This window comes from Stegostoma tigrinum, chromosome 8 (genome assembly GCF_030684315.1).
Source record: "Stegostoma tigrinum isolate sSteTig4 chromosome 8, sSteTig4.hap1, whole genome shotgun sequence".
In the NCBI taxonomy this organism is placed as follows: domain Eukaryota; kingdom Metazoa; phylum Chordata; class Chondrichthyes; order Orectolobiformes; family Stegostomatidae; genus Stegostoma; species Stegostoma tigrinum.
In genome coordinates this window covers 61,915,808-61,931,576 of record NC_081361.1, presented here as the reverse complement: position 1 = coordinate 61,931,576, position 15,769 = coordinate 61,915,808, and the positions used below count along the sequence as shown (strand labels likewise).

The following is a 15,769-nucleotide window of genomic DNA, read 5'->3' as shown; positions in this document are numbered from 1 at the left end:
GCAGAATTATGAGACAGTCATGGGGTTGAAGTGATTATAGTGGCCATCGTTAAGGAAGTAGGGCTTGTCATATGAGGAGCAGTTGAGGACTCTAGCTCCAAAACCGATGGAGTTTAGATGGATGAGAGGGCTCATTGAAACTTACAAAATACTGACAGGCCTGAATAGAGTGGACACGGAGAAACTGTTTCCAAAAGTACGGGTGACTAGGACTCAAGGGAACAGGCTCAGAGTGAAGGGACAGCCCTTCAGAACTGTGATAAGGAGGAATTTCTTCAGCCAGAAAGTGGTGAGTGTATGGAACTCATGGCTGCAGAAGGCTGTAGAGGTTAAGTCTTTGAGTATATTTAAGACAGAGCTAGATAGGTTTTTGACAGGTAAGCAAATCAAGGGTTATGAGGTGAAAGTGAGAGAATGGGGTTGTGAAACATGTCAGCCATGATCAAATGGCAGAGCAGACTCAATGGGCCGAATCGCCTAATTCTGCTCCTGTAACTTATGGTCTTATGGAAAAAATAGCAGCATTAATGACACCTACCAGTGACTTGGTCAACTAAAATTCTGGAAGTGATGATTCGGCCATATTGTGAAAACATCTGCTCCAATTCTTTCTGAGTCATAGATTTAGGAAGGCCACTAACATACAAATTAGCATCACGAATTGATGCAGAACTTGGACGAGCATAAGAAACCTAGAGAAATGATAAAAGCAAGAAATTCTGCTAAATAAGCTATTATAAAAATAGAAAATATTGAATAGTAGTTTTGGAATAATTTGTACAATTCTCGGCTTGCTAAAATATCTTCTGCCTATCCATTTATGTTGAAAAATGGTAAATTTATACTGTTAAGATATTTCATCCTCAATCCACTTACTTGCCTTGTGTAACTGTACAGACAAGAAAAGAACACAGAACCTAACTTTTGCAGTGTGAAACATAATCAACTTTTAAACCTTATTGAGGTTATTGCGTTAAACTTTTCTATATGATATAAATTATGATGAAGCTAATAAATTGAGAATATATGCAATTAACATTCACAGTTTCTGGTAAATAAGAACCATTGAGAAAAACAAAAGCTTTGATTTTAACTGGGAAAGAGAATGGGAAGATGGCAAATGCAGCAGCCCTCAGGTGTGCTGCAGAGGCAACAATAGCAAATGCACTCATTCTTCTACATGTAGGTAAGTGATAAAACAAACCAAAAGACTTTTTTGGTGGCTTTGTTAGGCTGTAGCAAGCCCATGAAAACCTTTAGTGATAATGGACTCAACAAATTCTACTCAGCAGCAAAGTACTTGTAGGGGTCCTTAAACAGGAGTAAAGCTCTTTACTTACACAGGAAAGATTACCATAGTCTCAGAGGATCATAAGGCCACGGTCTCAATACAGAGAGACGACTGGAAGTAAGTTTAACCTGAAGGTCACTCCGCCTCATGAGAGGGGTGAGGTTGAGAAGGCAGGGCTTCATGTTAACCTCAGCTGATGAAATTGACCTGTACTGTTAGCATCACTCTGCATCAACAAACGAGACGTCCAGCCAACAGAGCTAACTACCCACTGGCCTGCCTTATTTACATATGCCTATTTTGTATAAAATAGCATGAGCATCCGATACAAAATCAGGTTTGGTTTAACGTGTCCCAAAATTGCACATTTATGCCTGTTGTATGGACACAATAAGGACTCATTTCTAACCTTATCATAGCTTTAACTGGCTGTACTATACAGAAATTCAAAACATAAAACTCAACCTTCTGGCATGAACTTAACAAGTAAAAGCGCAGAGGAAGATTATTTTAAAGAAAACCAACAATTGTGTCACCTCAAGCTTTAATACAAAGGGCAAAACAGGATGAAAAAGGAAACAAAAACTTCAATTTCCGACTATATCAATTTCAAAAGATTTTATATTTTTCTGTTTTCCCTCTGGAGGTTGGGCATCTCAAACTTGTTGATGGATGTATCAGAAATTTTATTTTGAGGTGAAAGGCTGTAGTCAAGAGTTGTGTGTGTGAACTGTCTGTATGAAGATAAAAATAACTGGTAAAATTGATTCAGTTGCTTATTTTACAGTATTCCCAACTTTCATTCACGCCAGAATTGTAATAGGCAGATCAATTGATATTAGCCACCTTGTGCAATAACTCAAGTCAAAACTATCCTGTGTGATTTAACAATTACACAAGGCATATTTCTATTTTAAGAAAACAATTTAACGTATATGTTAAAAATCAATGCTCAGAAATAAATACTATGTCACTTACCTTTATGGTCTTGGTCTGAAGTCTAAGCCCATTTAAAGTATTAATTGCTTTCTCCGCATCCTTTGGATCTACATAGTTCACAAAACCGTATCCCAAACTTTGCCCTGTTGAAGAGGAATTACAGATGGCCAAATATTAGTTTCTGAAAAGTAGTCACACTACAATGCAACTCACAAGGAACAACTGATGGTCCCTGAAAAGAGTGATGTAATCATCAGGTTGTTTTCAAAGAAAACAAAGCACTTCCTCCTCCCAACCTTCATTCCACTTTCTCTCAATTCGTGCAATCAAATCATGTCTAACCATATAATGTAGGATAACATTAATATAGAATGCAAATGTCTAAGCTTTGCTTAGTAACCGAATATTTCATGAAATCAAAGGAAACTGAATGTAATTTCCTGAAATCTTTCAGTGTAACACATCAAAATTAATTAATACTAAAATTAAAATATTAATAATATTTTTACATTTCAAAACATAAAGAATAGCTAAGTTTAGATATTACATTTATTTATTTCTGTACAATTTGAGAAAAACAAGAAAAACCGAAAGAACTGTGGATCAAAAACAGAAGTTGCTGAAAAAGCTCAGCTGGTCTGGCGGAATCTGCGAAGAAAAACTGAGTTAACGTATTGAGTCAGGTGACCCTTCTTCAGAACTGATGGTAGCTGGGAAAACATTGGATTATATGCAGAAAAAAGGGAGGTTGATGGGGTAGTGAATAAATGACAGGATAAAGCATAGAGCCCAAAGAAAGAGAAGAGCGGTTGGATAAACACAGGAGTTGATAATGATCTGACTGGGAGGATGAATAGCTGTTCATGGGGATTGTTAGTGACTAACAGTAGGTGGTGTATAATGGCAGGCAATGTGATAACAAGGCCTGGTGTGTCAGGTAGTGGGCTGGGATATGAGAGAATTTAGGTCCTAAAATTATTGAACTAGATATTGAGTTGGTAGGGTTGGAGGGTGCTCAAGTGGAAAATGAGGTTTTGTCCTTCCAGCTTGTGCTGAGCTTCGCTGGAACACTGCATCAAGCAGCGATGTTGGCCAGGGAACAAGGTGGTGTGTTGAAGTGGCTGGCAACTGGAAACTCAAGGTCTTTTTTGTGAACAAAATGTAGGTGTTCTATGAAGTGGTCACCGTGTCTACGCTTTTTTCCCCAGTGTAGAGGAGATCACACTGTGAGCTGCGAATGCAGTAAACTAGATGCTGGGAAGTGCAGGTTAAGTGTTGCTTCATCTGGAAGTTATGTCTGGGCCCTTGGGTACTGGGCAGGGAGGAAGTGGGCAGGTGTTGTACCTTCGCTGGTTGCAGGGGAAGGTGCCTTGTAGCAGTTTGGGGTGTTGGCGGTGAAGCAAGAGTGGACCAGGGTGTCCCAAAGGGAACGGTCCCTGCAGAGGGCAGGCAAGGCAGGGGAGGGGAATATGTGTCCGGTGGTGGCATCTCGCTGCAGGTGGCAGAAATGGCATCTGATGATCGTTTGGATGTGGATGCTGGCAGGTTGGTAGGTAAGGACAAAGGGAACACTATCGCAGTTGCAGGAGGGAAGAGAAGGGGTGAGGGCAGAAGTGTGGGAGATGGGTTAGACCTGGTTGAGGGCTCTGTTGACAATGGTGCGGGGGAATCCTTGGTTGAGGAAGCAGATGGATATTTCGGAGGCTCCCTTGCCGAAGTTGACCTCATCTAAATATATGCAACGGAGTTGGAGGAACTGAGAGAATGGAGTTTTTACATGAAGCAGGATGTGAAAATGTAGAGTCCAGGTAGCTGTGAGCGTCAGCAGGTTTACAGTGGATATTAATGGCCAGTCTATCCCCAGAAATAGAAACAGAGTTGTTGAGGAAGGGAAGGAATGAGTCAGAGATAGAACAGGTGAAAGTGAGGGCAGGATGGTAACTGGATGCGAAATCAATGAACTTCTCCAATTCCAGATGAGCGAGGGAAGCAGTACAAATGTTATCATCGATATATTGGAGAAAGAGTTGAGGGAGAGGGTCGGAATAGGACTGGAAAAAGGAATAAAACAAAGTTGCTGGAGAAGCTCTGCAGGTCTGACAGCATCTGTTTCAGGTCTGGTAACTCTTCTTCAGAACTGAGGAAAAAGGAGTGTTCTATGTAACCTACAAAGAAACAGGCATAACTGGGGCCCATGCGGATACCCATGGCCACCCCTCTGACTTGATGAAAATGAGAGGAGTTAAAAGAGGAATTGTTCAGGGTGAGGACGATCTCAGCCATGTGGAGGAAGGTGGTGGTGGGTGGGGACGGTTCAGGTTTTTGCTCGAGGATGAAGCGGAGGGCCCTAAGGTCCTCCTGGTGTGGAATGGACGTGTAAAGTGATTGCACATCCATGGTAAAGGGGAGGTGCTGGAGCATGCAAACTGGTAATTTTGAAACCGGCGTAAAGAGTCAGAGGATTCATGAATGTATGTGGGCAGCGATTGGACTGGGGAGAGAAGACTGAGTTAAGGTAGGAAGAGAAGAGTTCTGTGGGGCAGGAGCAGGCTGAAACAATGGGTCTGCCTGGACAGTCCTTTCTGGGGATTTTTGGAAGGAGGTAGAAGTGAGCTGTGTGGGGCTGGGGGACTTTCAGCTCAGAGGGTGGGACGAGGGTCCTAGTCAGATGAAACAAGATCAGTTACCGTATTTGATACAATGGCCTGATGTGTCATGGTCCGGGGAAGATAGGAGGAGGTGTCCAAGGGCTTGTGTTGAGCCTCTGCAATATAGAGGTCTGTATGCCAGACTACAACAGCACCACTCTTATTGGCAGGCTTATTAACAAAGTCAGAGTTAGATCTGAGTGCATTGAATGCAGTCAGTTTGGAGCGAGATAGGTTGGATTTGGTGAGAGGGGCAAAGAAATTGAGGCAATTAATATCACTTCGACAGTTCTCAATGAACAGATCGAGTGCAGATAAAAGGCCGGAGGGATGGATTAAGGTGCAGGGACAGTGTTGGAACTGGATGGAGGGATCTGTGGGATGGAAGAGAGCTCTTGTCCAAAGAAATGGGTGAAGATGGCGAAAGAACAGTGCAATGTCATATCTTGACTGTAGTTTGTTAAGGTGGGGACACAGAGGAATAAAGCTGAGGCCTTTGCTGAGTACAGAACATTCAGCATCAGACCGCAGAAGGTTAGAAGGGATGGTGAATACCCGACAGGAGGTGGGTTGGGGGAGGGGATGGAGTCTGAGGTGAGGGGAGGAGAGAAAGGCTCAAGGGGGCTATGGGTATCTCTGAGCTGTTGCATCTTATAGGCCTTGACTCCTGACAGGAAAAGGACAAGTTTCTTGTTAGTACGACAACTGAGCCAGAGGATGAAGTGGGACTGCGGAGTGGTGCAGCCCTGAGCCAATGCGTTGCAATGGTGTTGGAGAGAAAGGTCGAGAGTGTGCATGTGATATTGTTGTCGACAGGACTCCAACCAGGTCCAACCCATCTCCTGCACTTCCACCCTCACCCACTCTCTTCCTTCCCACAACAGCGATAAGGTTCCCCATTTCCTTATTTACCATCCCACCAGCATCCACATCCAGAAGATCATCTGATGCCATTTCCACTACCTCCAGCAAATTGCCAACACCACCCCCCCACAGCCCCATGGCACCTTGCCCTATAAGCGGCGAAGGTGCAACACCTGCCCATTTATCCCCTCCCTCCCCAGTATACAAGGGCCCAAACACACCTTCCAGATGAAGCAACACTTCACCTGTACTTCCCAGAATCTAGTCTACTGCATTCGCTGCTCACATTGTGGTCGACTCTATATTGGGGAAACGAAACGAAGGCTGGGTGACTGCTTCACAGAACATCTACGTCCTGCTCGCAAAAAAGACCCTGAGCTTCCAGTTGCATGCCACTTCAACACACCACCCTGTTTCCCCGGCCAGCATCTCTGCCTCTGGCTTGCTGCAATGTTCTAGCAAAGTTCAATGCAAGCTGGAACAATAATCCATCTTTGGTCCGCTTCCCCCTCTCTCCCTATTTGTTCCAGTTCTCTCCCCATCCCCCTTTACTGATGAAGGGTCTAGGCCTGAAACGTCAGCTTTTGTGCCCCTAAGATGTTGCTTGGCCTGCTGTGTTCATCCAGCTCCACACTTTGTTATCTCAGTTTCTCCAGCATCTGCAGTTCCCATTATCTCCTTTCCAAGAACAACACTCACTTCACTTTCTCACCATATTCCTGTATGCTTTCATGATCAAACATTTATTATTCTCAGTCTCGAAACACTTACCAAACACTTACCTGCAGCCCTCTGAACTCGACATCGAGTTCAATCATTTTAGGGCGTAAACTCACCCCTGTCCTAGTCCCCTACCCCACATACCAGGCCTTGTTATCACGTAGCCTGCTGTTACATACAAGCTATGGTTAGTCACTAACATTCCCCTTTAACAGCTCTTCACTCTCCTAGCCAGATTGTTATCAACTCCTTTGACTATCGAGTTGTTCTTCTCTCTCTTTGGGCTCTATCCTTTATCTTATCGTTTACTCCCTACCCCATCTCCCTCCCTATTTTCTGCACATAAACCAGTGCTTTCCCATCTACCATCAATTCTGAGGAAGGATTACAGGGCACAAAATGTTAACTCTGATTTTTTTTCTTCACAGATGCTGCCAGACCTGCTCAGCTTGAAAAAAAGAAGTGTTTGCATAAATGACATCAGTAAAGTGAAATAGAACAGATCCAAATCTTTACACCCCAGTAGAAATGGAATGATACAAAATTAAAATTGTTGTGTTGCACTATTTGTTCTGCTCCAACTCAGATCTTGATCACCACATTTCCTAAGGCTTTCTGCTAGCTGTTTAATTACTACATGCAAATGAGGTTCCTTTGATGTACGTAGGACAACTGATTGTGCATGTGTATTCCCCAATTATACCAGACGGCGAAGCATAAAAGGCTAGAAGATAATTAAGTACAGAAGCACTTTTAGGAACACTGAAATAAGAGTGGGCTATACAGTCCCTGAGCTTGCTCAGTTTCTCACTAAGATTGAGTTCTACATCACTATACTTTCTTACCATATTTCTGTATGCTTTCATGATCAAACATTTATTATTCTCAGTCTCGAAACACTTACCAAATAAGCATCCACATCCCTCCGGGGCAGAAAATTAATGACACTCTGGGTAAAGAAATTTCTCATCTCAATCCTAAATGTCTGACATGAAACTAAATCTTGACATTAATATCTGTAGTCTAAACTCCCTAGGCCAAAAGAAGCTCACTGGTAACTTGGTAATATATAAAATTAAATAACTCTATCAAATCTGATGGTATGTCTCATATCAGACTAATTCATGAAATCTAACTGATATCTGTGAAGATTGCAAGTTAGATCTCATCTCAAATACTGTGAACAGTTTTGGTTTCCTTGTCTAAGGAAAGATATATCACAATTGGATGTAGTCCGATAAAGGTTCACTGAGTTGATCCTGGGCATTGAGGGATTTTCTTATGAGAAGAGGTTGAGTAGATTAGGCTCTTACCCTTTGTAGTTCAGAAGAACGAAAGGAGACTTTATTGAAACAAATAAGATTTTAAGAAAGATTGACAGGGTACATGCTAAGAGATTGTTTCCACCTGTTAGAGAGTCATGGACCAAACAGTATTATACCAGAGTAAGGGTCACTCATTTAAGGCAGAGATGAAGATGAATTTCTTCCTTCAGAAGACAGTGAATCTGTACAATTCTTTAACGCAGTGGGGGCTGGAAGCTGAGTCGTTAAAGTATGTTCAACACTGGGATAGGCAGATTTTAAAACAGTAAGGGAATCAAGGATTATGGGCAAAGGCAGGAAAGTGGAGTTGCGGATTATCAGATCAACTTTGATCTCATGTTTGAGCAGACTCGATGAGCCAATGGCCTACTTCTGTTTCTATGTCTTATGGTCTCATAACAGGATATTAACTCACTCTAACTTATGGTTTTAATAGGATTACATGCTGTAAAATCCTTGTTTGTATTTATTGACAGAAATTGCCGTTTTTAGTTGAAATATTTTGTCTATGTCATATTATAACCTTTTTGCAAATCTTTTCCAAGCAACCCTGTGCTGAACTGCAATACCTTTGTGTTCAATGTAAACAAAATGATAGAATGTTCAAGCTCAAAAGGAGGCCCTTGGGCCCAATGTGCTTGTGCAGCCTAGTTCTTTTTAACAGCTCCTCACGTAGCTCCTTTCTCCTGCCATTTCCTCAGATCCCTGCTAATTATTCCTGTTCAGCAATGTATACAGTTCCCGTGTGAGAATTTTGATTTTGTCTGTGTCCAATGCCTTTTGAGAAAGTGTATTAAGTCTAGCCAAATCTCTATTATCTCCCTACACACTCCTTCTCCGCTCAAAGGGGAAAAAAAATTAAAAGTGTAAAAATCATACGAGTGAACGCATTGATTGTCACATCAAACTCATGCGGTATAAAAGTCTTGTTTTACAATGCTATGTGTACTTGCTATTCACATCATGGTTCTGATTGTGTGAAACAATCTGTGACAGTTTTTCATAGCTCAATGGTTTCAAAGAGCAAAACATTAACACAATCGCACGAATTAACAATACATTTCATATTACATGAATCAGTTCGTAGATCATGTCACTTAAAAATATCACACCATCTACTTAAAAAGTGTTTTAGATATCTGTAAATTAGAAGGCAGAATTGAGGGGAATTTTGAAAATTCAATAGTTTTCTTTTAAGTCATTGCCTTTCATCTAATAATGTTAAGGTCTACGTTTATGTGACTTGAAAGTAAATCTGATATAAAGTACAACAGGAATAGCATACACATAAACATTAATTATGCTTGGTCAAATATATTTTAAACTAGTGCTTTATCTATATTATGCTTTTTACTGTTTAACAGCAGGTTGATGAGTCATGGTTTAAGTGCTTTAAAGGAACTATGAGAAAAAATAGCAAGGGTTGCCACCCACTGCTGTGCTATTGCGTTTATTAATGGAATGCTGATTATTGAAAGTAGTTGTACGGATTTTTAACAAAACATTTTAGTTATTTATATATAATAGATTATGTTACAAACACAGAGCTGGTTGTTATACACACATAATCAATATGCGGAAACTCATTTTGAAAACTCGAAAGCAATCACTGTTAATCTCAGATTGTAAATAGTTTTGATCTTTACAACACATTTTTCCATACCTACCAGTATTTTTTATATCAGCTGTAGTCAGTACCATTGAAATGCATGGAGACAGGAAACAGGAAGTAAAACAGGGCACATTTACTAGTTCTTATATAAACTATCTCTAAACTTAAAAAAAATCAAGTGTCATTTTATGTTGACCTTTTAGACAGAAATTGAGTGTGTTCAGTTACTATTCCATATTTTTAAAGAAATATATTAACCTTTAAATAGTACCACCCAAAAAATTACAAATACAAAAGATTCATTTTATTTTTTCAAATCAAAGAACTTCAACTCAATGATACATGTTAAGCATCATTTATTCAGAAGCCAAATTATATAGTGTGCCAAGGGTACAGAACCCCATACCTAAGGAACTTGTACAACTGTCAAAATGAAAATGTCAATATTTTGATGTGTGGATATTTGTAAATAAGGATATGCAGTTGAATATTCAATATTAAGATTACTTCATATTAAGATTCATTATTCTGTGGTGGAATTTTGCTTTACAATGATTTCAAGAATAATTTTCAAAAAATATTTCAATATAAGCACACATATCTGGATTTCACAAAACCATTTCAAAATTGCTTTCAAAGCTGCAATCAACCTGATAATCAGAAATAATTTGAGACTGAGACGCCTGATGCACATTCACTTTCTGATTTGTATTCAGTGATCACGTAGGATCCAAGATGCAGTTTGGGAACTCAATAGGGAATTTAACAAAAACAATTCTTGTAACATGCTGATGCTAGCAAGGCTTCTTTAATTGCCCTTAGAGTTGTTTTGCTACAATCTAGTTATTTTCACAATCATTTTAACCTGATCGTAACCAATAAATTAACAGATTTATTAAGTTCAAGTTTAAAATTTGCTGTTGCTGGATTCAGGATTTTGGATCTGCACCATAAGGTATGACCAGTCATAGTAGAAGATAACATATTGCTCTACTATTTCTAAATAGCTTTTTTAACCTTACAGATCATAATTAAATGTAGCATTCCTTTCTAAGAATGATATTAATTCATGTTAAACCCTAACAGAAACTCTATTAACTTTGATTACCGTGAGAATTTCCTATAGGAATATTCCTTACATTAAGCGATTACAACTAATATTAGGATTGAGAATTTCATTGCCAACGAAAATGCACAAAAATAGTCCACATTTGGAAAAGAGCTGTTTCCTTAATTCGAACGAATACAGTGCAGTTCTTCAGTACTCAGACATTCTGATGATTTTACCTACTGCATATACTTGTATATGAAATTAGAATTTTACATTCATGTTGAATTAGTTAAAAATGTGTATGTGGCAGGATTTGTTTCAGATTTCAGATGTTTCCTCTTACAATTAGCTATTTTCTTCAGAAAACAGTCAGGATTTTCCTAAGGGTTTTAGGTTGGGATTAGTTGTAGGTCCAAGGACTGTACTTTGCTGGAAGCAAGGTCAGTGGATCTAATTTCCTGGAGGTGGACTAATTAGCTGCCTCCAGGATGGCTGATCTGTTAAGGAAAATGGGCTGCCAGTCTAAATAAAGGGCTGGTAGGTTTAGAGCCAATGGCACATTGAAGAATGTGAAGGCATGTCAACATCAAGGCGGATAAAAATAATTATTTTGGAGGGTAGGTGGATCAGAGGGAAAACTAGGGAATGTGGTGTTTGAGTGGCAATGTCACTAGCCTAGTAATCCAGAACTCCAGGCAAATATTCTGGGGACATAATTTAAAATTGAACCATGGCAGATGGTGAAATCTGAATTCAATACAAAAAAATACTGGAATGGTAAGGTAGCGTAATGGTGACCGTATAACCACTATCGATTGCTGTATAAAGCTCATTTGGTTCACCAATATCCTTGAGGGAAAGAAATCCTCTATCCCTTACCTGGTCTGGCCTAAATATGACCCTATACACATCAATGTGGGTGACTCTTAACTGATCTCTGGATAAACAGGGATAGACAATAAATGCTGGCCTTGCCAGTGATGCCCACATCCATTAAACAATTAAAAAGAAATTAAAACCTCTTCTGCGTGAATCATTAGCCTTTGACACTTGTATCACCCTCTTTGGGGAAAGACTCAACTATTATGGACCCTGCAAAATGCCAGTGTGACTGGAAAATTGTCCGAATTGGGGCCTATGTTATGGAAAATGGTTGACTTCCTCCATGGTGCAGGTTGCCGATCCACATTCCTGCCTTTCCTGGGAAATGTGCCTGGCAATACGGTGCCATGATGATAACACAGTATGGAGCTGGAGGAATACAGCAGGCCAGGCAGCACCAGAGGAGCAGACAAGCCGACGTCTTGGGTCTGGACCCCTCTTCAGAAAAAGACACAACATGGGTTACTGAAGTTTCTAGTAACAAGGTACAATTCAGTACAATAAAATAGTTCCAGAGGCTCAACATCACTAAAAATTTTCTGAAGAGAGGTCCCAACCCGAAGTTTCGGTTTTCCAGCATCGGCAGTTCTTACTATCTCTGGGTGTCATCATGATGACGATTTTTCCCTTAGTTCATTGGTCTCTTTGCCCTGCCTCCAAAGGTTTGGCAATATTGCACACAGTGAAGTAGTTCACATGCAGTTGCATTAAAACCTGACTGGAAAAATGGCGAGTGACATTTATACCACACTAGTACTAAACAAGGACAATCACTAAGTTCCAAATCAACTACATCTGGGTATGTCCAGAATCTCAAAAGCAACGGACATGTTATTACTTGGCAACAGCAGCAGACCAGAATCAGGCAACCTGCAGTGAATAATCCAGCATGGGTTACTAAAGCTTCTAGTGACAAGGTACAAGTCAGTATGATAAAATAGTTCCAGCTCAACATCACCAAAAACATAAAAGTCTTCTTGATTTTACTTTTATCTATGACTGTAAACATCAAATCTCTACACCAAGGAACTAAAGATGAGAATTTTATTTTACACAACGAGTTCTTGTGATTGTCTAAAAGGGAGATGGAAGCAGATTCAACAAAAATTTGCAACAGGAACTTGAAAAGTGAAAATTGCAGGGCTATAGAGAGATATAGGAACAGAACAAATTGTTTTGCTCTTACGAAGTCTCAGTACTAGCATGATGGGCTCACTAACATACCATGACTGCAGTGTTTACTAGCTGCAAAATTTATTGCAACAACGAAAAGCGTCTTTGGCAATCCCCCCACCACCGCCCCCACGCCACACCCTTTACCTTCATTATCTGGGTGAATTAGAGAAGTAAGAATTTGTTACATATAAGCAGTGTCTTACATGCAGGTTCATGCAGTATTTCAGGATAATAAATGTACACAATAAAAGAAATACTTAACTGAATCATATAATTCTATACAATTAAGTACTCAGTCCAATAAAACAGAAAAGCTATATCACTTGATAACACATGGCCTATGATTTCAAATACATTATCAGATTAAATTTTATACCTGAGTAGGATGCAAAATCTATATGCCATTACATGCTACAAATCATTGTTAAGGTTTGGAAAGCTATTAAGTATCGTATATAAACTGTTCAGATGTAATGAACTAGAGATTCTCTACATTTATTCTTGTTGCGTGCAACTAATGATTAATGATAGTAAATCTTAATGGTCTGGAAATTCTGAGGATGGCAATCACAACTGGATTGCTAATTCACTTCTGCATTTTTATATAGCTACCAAGCTCCATATTTCCAGCTGGAACTTCCAATCTGGCTTATATTGGTGATGATTATTACAGGGCATGTGTGAGACATGAATGTTACTGGCCACTTATCAACACAATCCTGGGTGTTGTCTAAGCCTTTATATATGTGGGCATGAAGTGCTTCTGTAGCTGTCAAGAAGATAACGGAAGTGAACATTGCCAATTCAGCTAATATTTAGGCACTGGACGCTACCTGTCTAAAGAATTCATGCAATGGTGTCCTTTAATTGAAGTAAACAATCTCCAACAATCACGACTATCTTTCTTTGTGCCAGGGCTAGGGCTCTAATCAGTGCAGCATCTTGGCAAGACTCCGTAATGCCACATAGTTGAATACTATTTGACATCAAGGCCGGTTACTCTCTGGAATTCAGCAATTTTGTTCATATTTGGGCCAAGGCTGCGATGAGGTTCAGAGCTGAGTGATTATGGAAGAATTCAAGACCATAAGATGTAGGAGCAGAAATATGCCATCAGGCCATTCAGTCTGCTCCAACATTCAATGAGATTATAGCTGATCTGATAATCCTCAACTCCACTTTCTTACCTTTGTCCATTACCCTTGATTCCCTTCTTGATTAAAAATCTAACTGATCTCAGCTTTGAATATACTTAATAACCGAGATTCTAGAGATCTTTGTATCAAAAAATTCCACAGAGTCACTACCCTCTGAGAAAGGAAATTCCTCCTCATCTGTCTTAAATCCCTACTTGCTTGGATGAGTGCAGCTCCAACAACACTCAAGAAAAGTCTGATACCATCCAGGATAAAGCAGGCACCACATCCACAAACATTCAGTCATTCCACCACTGACACTCAGAGCAGTGTGTACTGTCTACAAGATGCAATCTCGTAATTCACCAAACATCCTTAGCCAGCACCTTCTAAATCCATGATCATTTCCATCTAGAAGGACAAGGGCAATAAGTACATGAGAACACCACCATATGCAAGTTCCCCTCTTAGCCACTCACCGTTCCGACTTAGAAATACACTGCTGTCCCCCTACATTGTCGCTCAGTCAAAATCCTGGAATTCCCTCCTTAACGATATTGTGAGTCTACCTATAGCACGTGGACTGCAACGGTTCAAAGCAGCAGCTCACCACCACCTTATCAAAGGCAACTAGGGATGGGCAATAAATGCTGGCCAGCAAGAAATGCTCACAGCCCACAAATGATAAAGCAAAACAGTCAGCCCCTTATTAGAACATAGAACATAGAACAGTACAACACAGAACAGGCCCTTCAGCCCACAATGTTGTGCCGACCATTGATCCTCATGTATGCACCCTCAAATTTCTGTGACCATATACATGTCCAGCAGTCTCTTAAATGACCCCAATGACCTTGCTTCCACAACTGCTGCTGGCAGTGATTATGCCTGCTGGTCCTAGATTCTCCTACAAGGGGAATTGTTTCTACCTGTATCTACCTTGTCAAGTCCTCCAAGAATCTTTTTTTTTCCAATAGGTCAGCTCTTAATCTCCTAAACTCCAACGAACACAGGCCCAACCCACTTAAACTTTCTTCATAAGACATCCTTCCAGACCTGGGATCAACCTAGTAAACCTTCATAGGACTGCCTGTAATGCCAGAGTATCTTTCCTTGGAAAAGGGGCTTGAAACTATTCACAGTATTCCAGGTTCAGCCTAACTCATACCTGGCTTTCCTATTGTTATACTGTTCTGGATCAGACCAAACCCCCTGAAAATATATTAAGAAGATAACCTCGACCCTGACTAAGGTAAGTGCCAAGTGTTGCAATCTGGTTACAATTCTATTGGTCAAACGACTAGATTCGAAGCAAAACGCACTTTTTCATACACTATCCTTGAAATACAACAAAAGAAGAAAGAAATTGGGATAACAACTCTATTGAAAAATTTAACAGATAAATAGATTATTTTATTACTAAACAGTAACTATTCCAATATTATGACATCCCACAGCTTTGGCAAAAGACAAGTTCAGAAAAATGGATTGTCTCATAGGCACTTCTCCAGTCCAGACGGATAAACAGCAAGAGAAATCTCTGAGAAAGGGAGTAGCAGGGAGAGGTGCACTCCAATCTTCCACCTAGCTTCAATACCCATTAACTGTCATATTGAAAACCTAAAACTAAAACTCCTGGTTCTGTGGAAGCTCACCCCACACATTCAGGCTGCTTCTATTGTTTCAATTTTTAAAAAATTCCAAGGCCACATAAGCTGTTTATGGGCTTTCAACAGACAGCTCTGTACCGCTGTATTAAAACCATTCTTCATAAAAAACAGGACAAAGTACACCTCTTAAAGTCATGGCATCGTCACACACTTCATTTCAAATAAAGGCCAACATTCCATTTGCTTTCCCTATGACCTGCTGAAGTTGCACTGCTACCTTTTGGTGATTTACGCAGGAACATCCAAATTGTAGTTTTCTGCAGTCTTTCTCCATTTAAATAATATTCAGTTTTTCTATTCTTTCTGCCAAAGTACATAATCTTACATTTTCCACATCATATTCCAGATGTTAAATCTTTGCCTACTCTCGTAACCTGTCTATATTTCTCTTTGCCACCCTCACTATATGCTTTCCACCTATTTTTGTGCCATCCTCAAACTTGGCTATATCTACT

At 40.0% G+C, this 15,769-nt stretch overlaps 1 protein-coding gene across 7 annotated transcripts in view; it reads right to left on the bottom strand.

Moving 5' to 3' along the window:
• The window catches only part of elavl4 (ELAV like neuron-specific RNA binding protein 4), a 122,726-nt gene that overhangs the window by 58,984 nt on the left and 47,973 nt on the right, over window positions 1-15,769 (bottom strand). For 5 of the 7 annotated variants that reach the window (XM_048539615.1, XM_048539619.1, XM_048539618.2 and 2 more), the window contains exons 3-5: window positions 9,455-9,472; window positions 2,270-2,373; window positions 539-692 (exon numbers count right to left, since the gene is read on the bottom strand). In XM_048539615.1, the coding sequence (XP_048395572.1) occupies window positions 539-692; window positions 2,270-2,373; window positions 9,455-9,472 (276 nt within the window). The remainder of the gene's footprint in view (window positions 1-538; window positions 693-2,269; window positions 2,374-9,454; window positions 9,473-15,769) is intronic. The other 2 variants (XM_048539616.1, XM_048539620.1) reach the window with 1 other exon arrangement.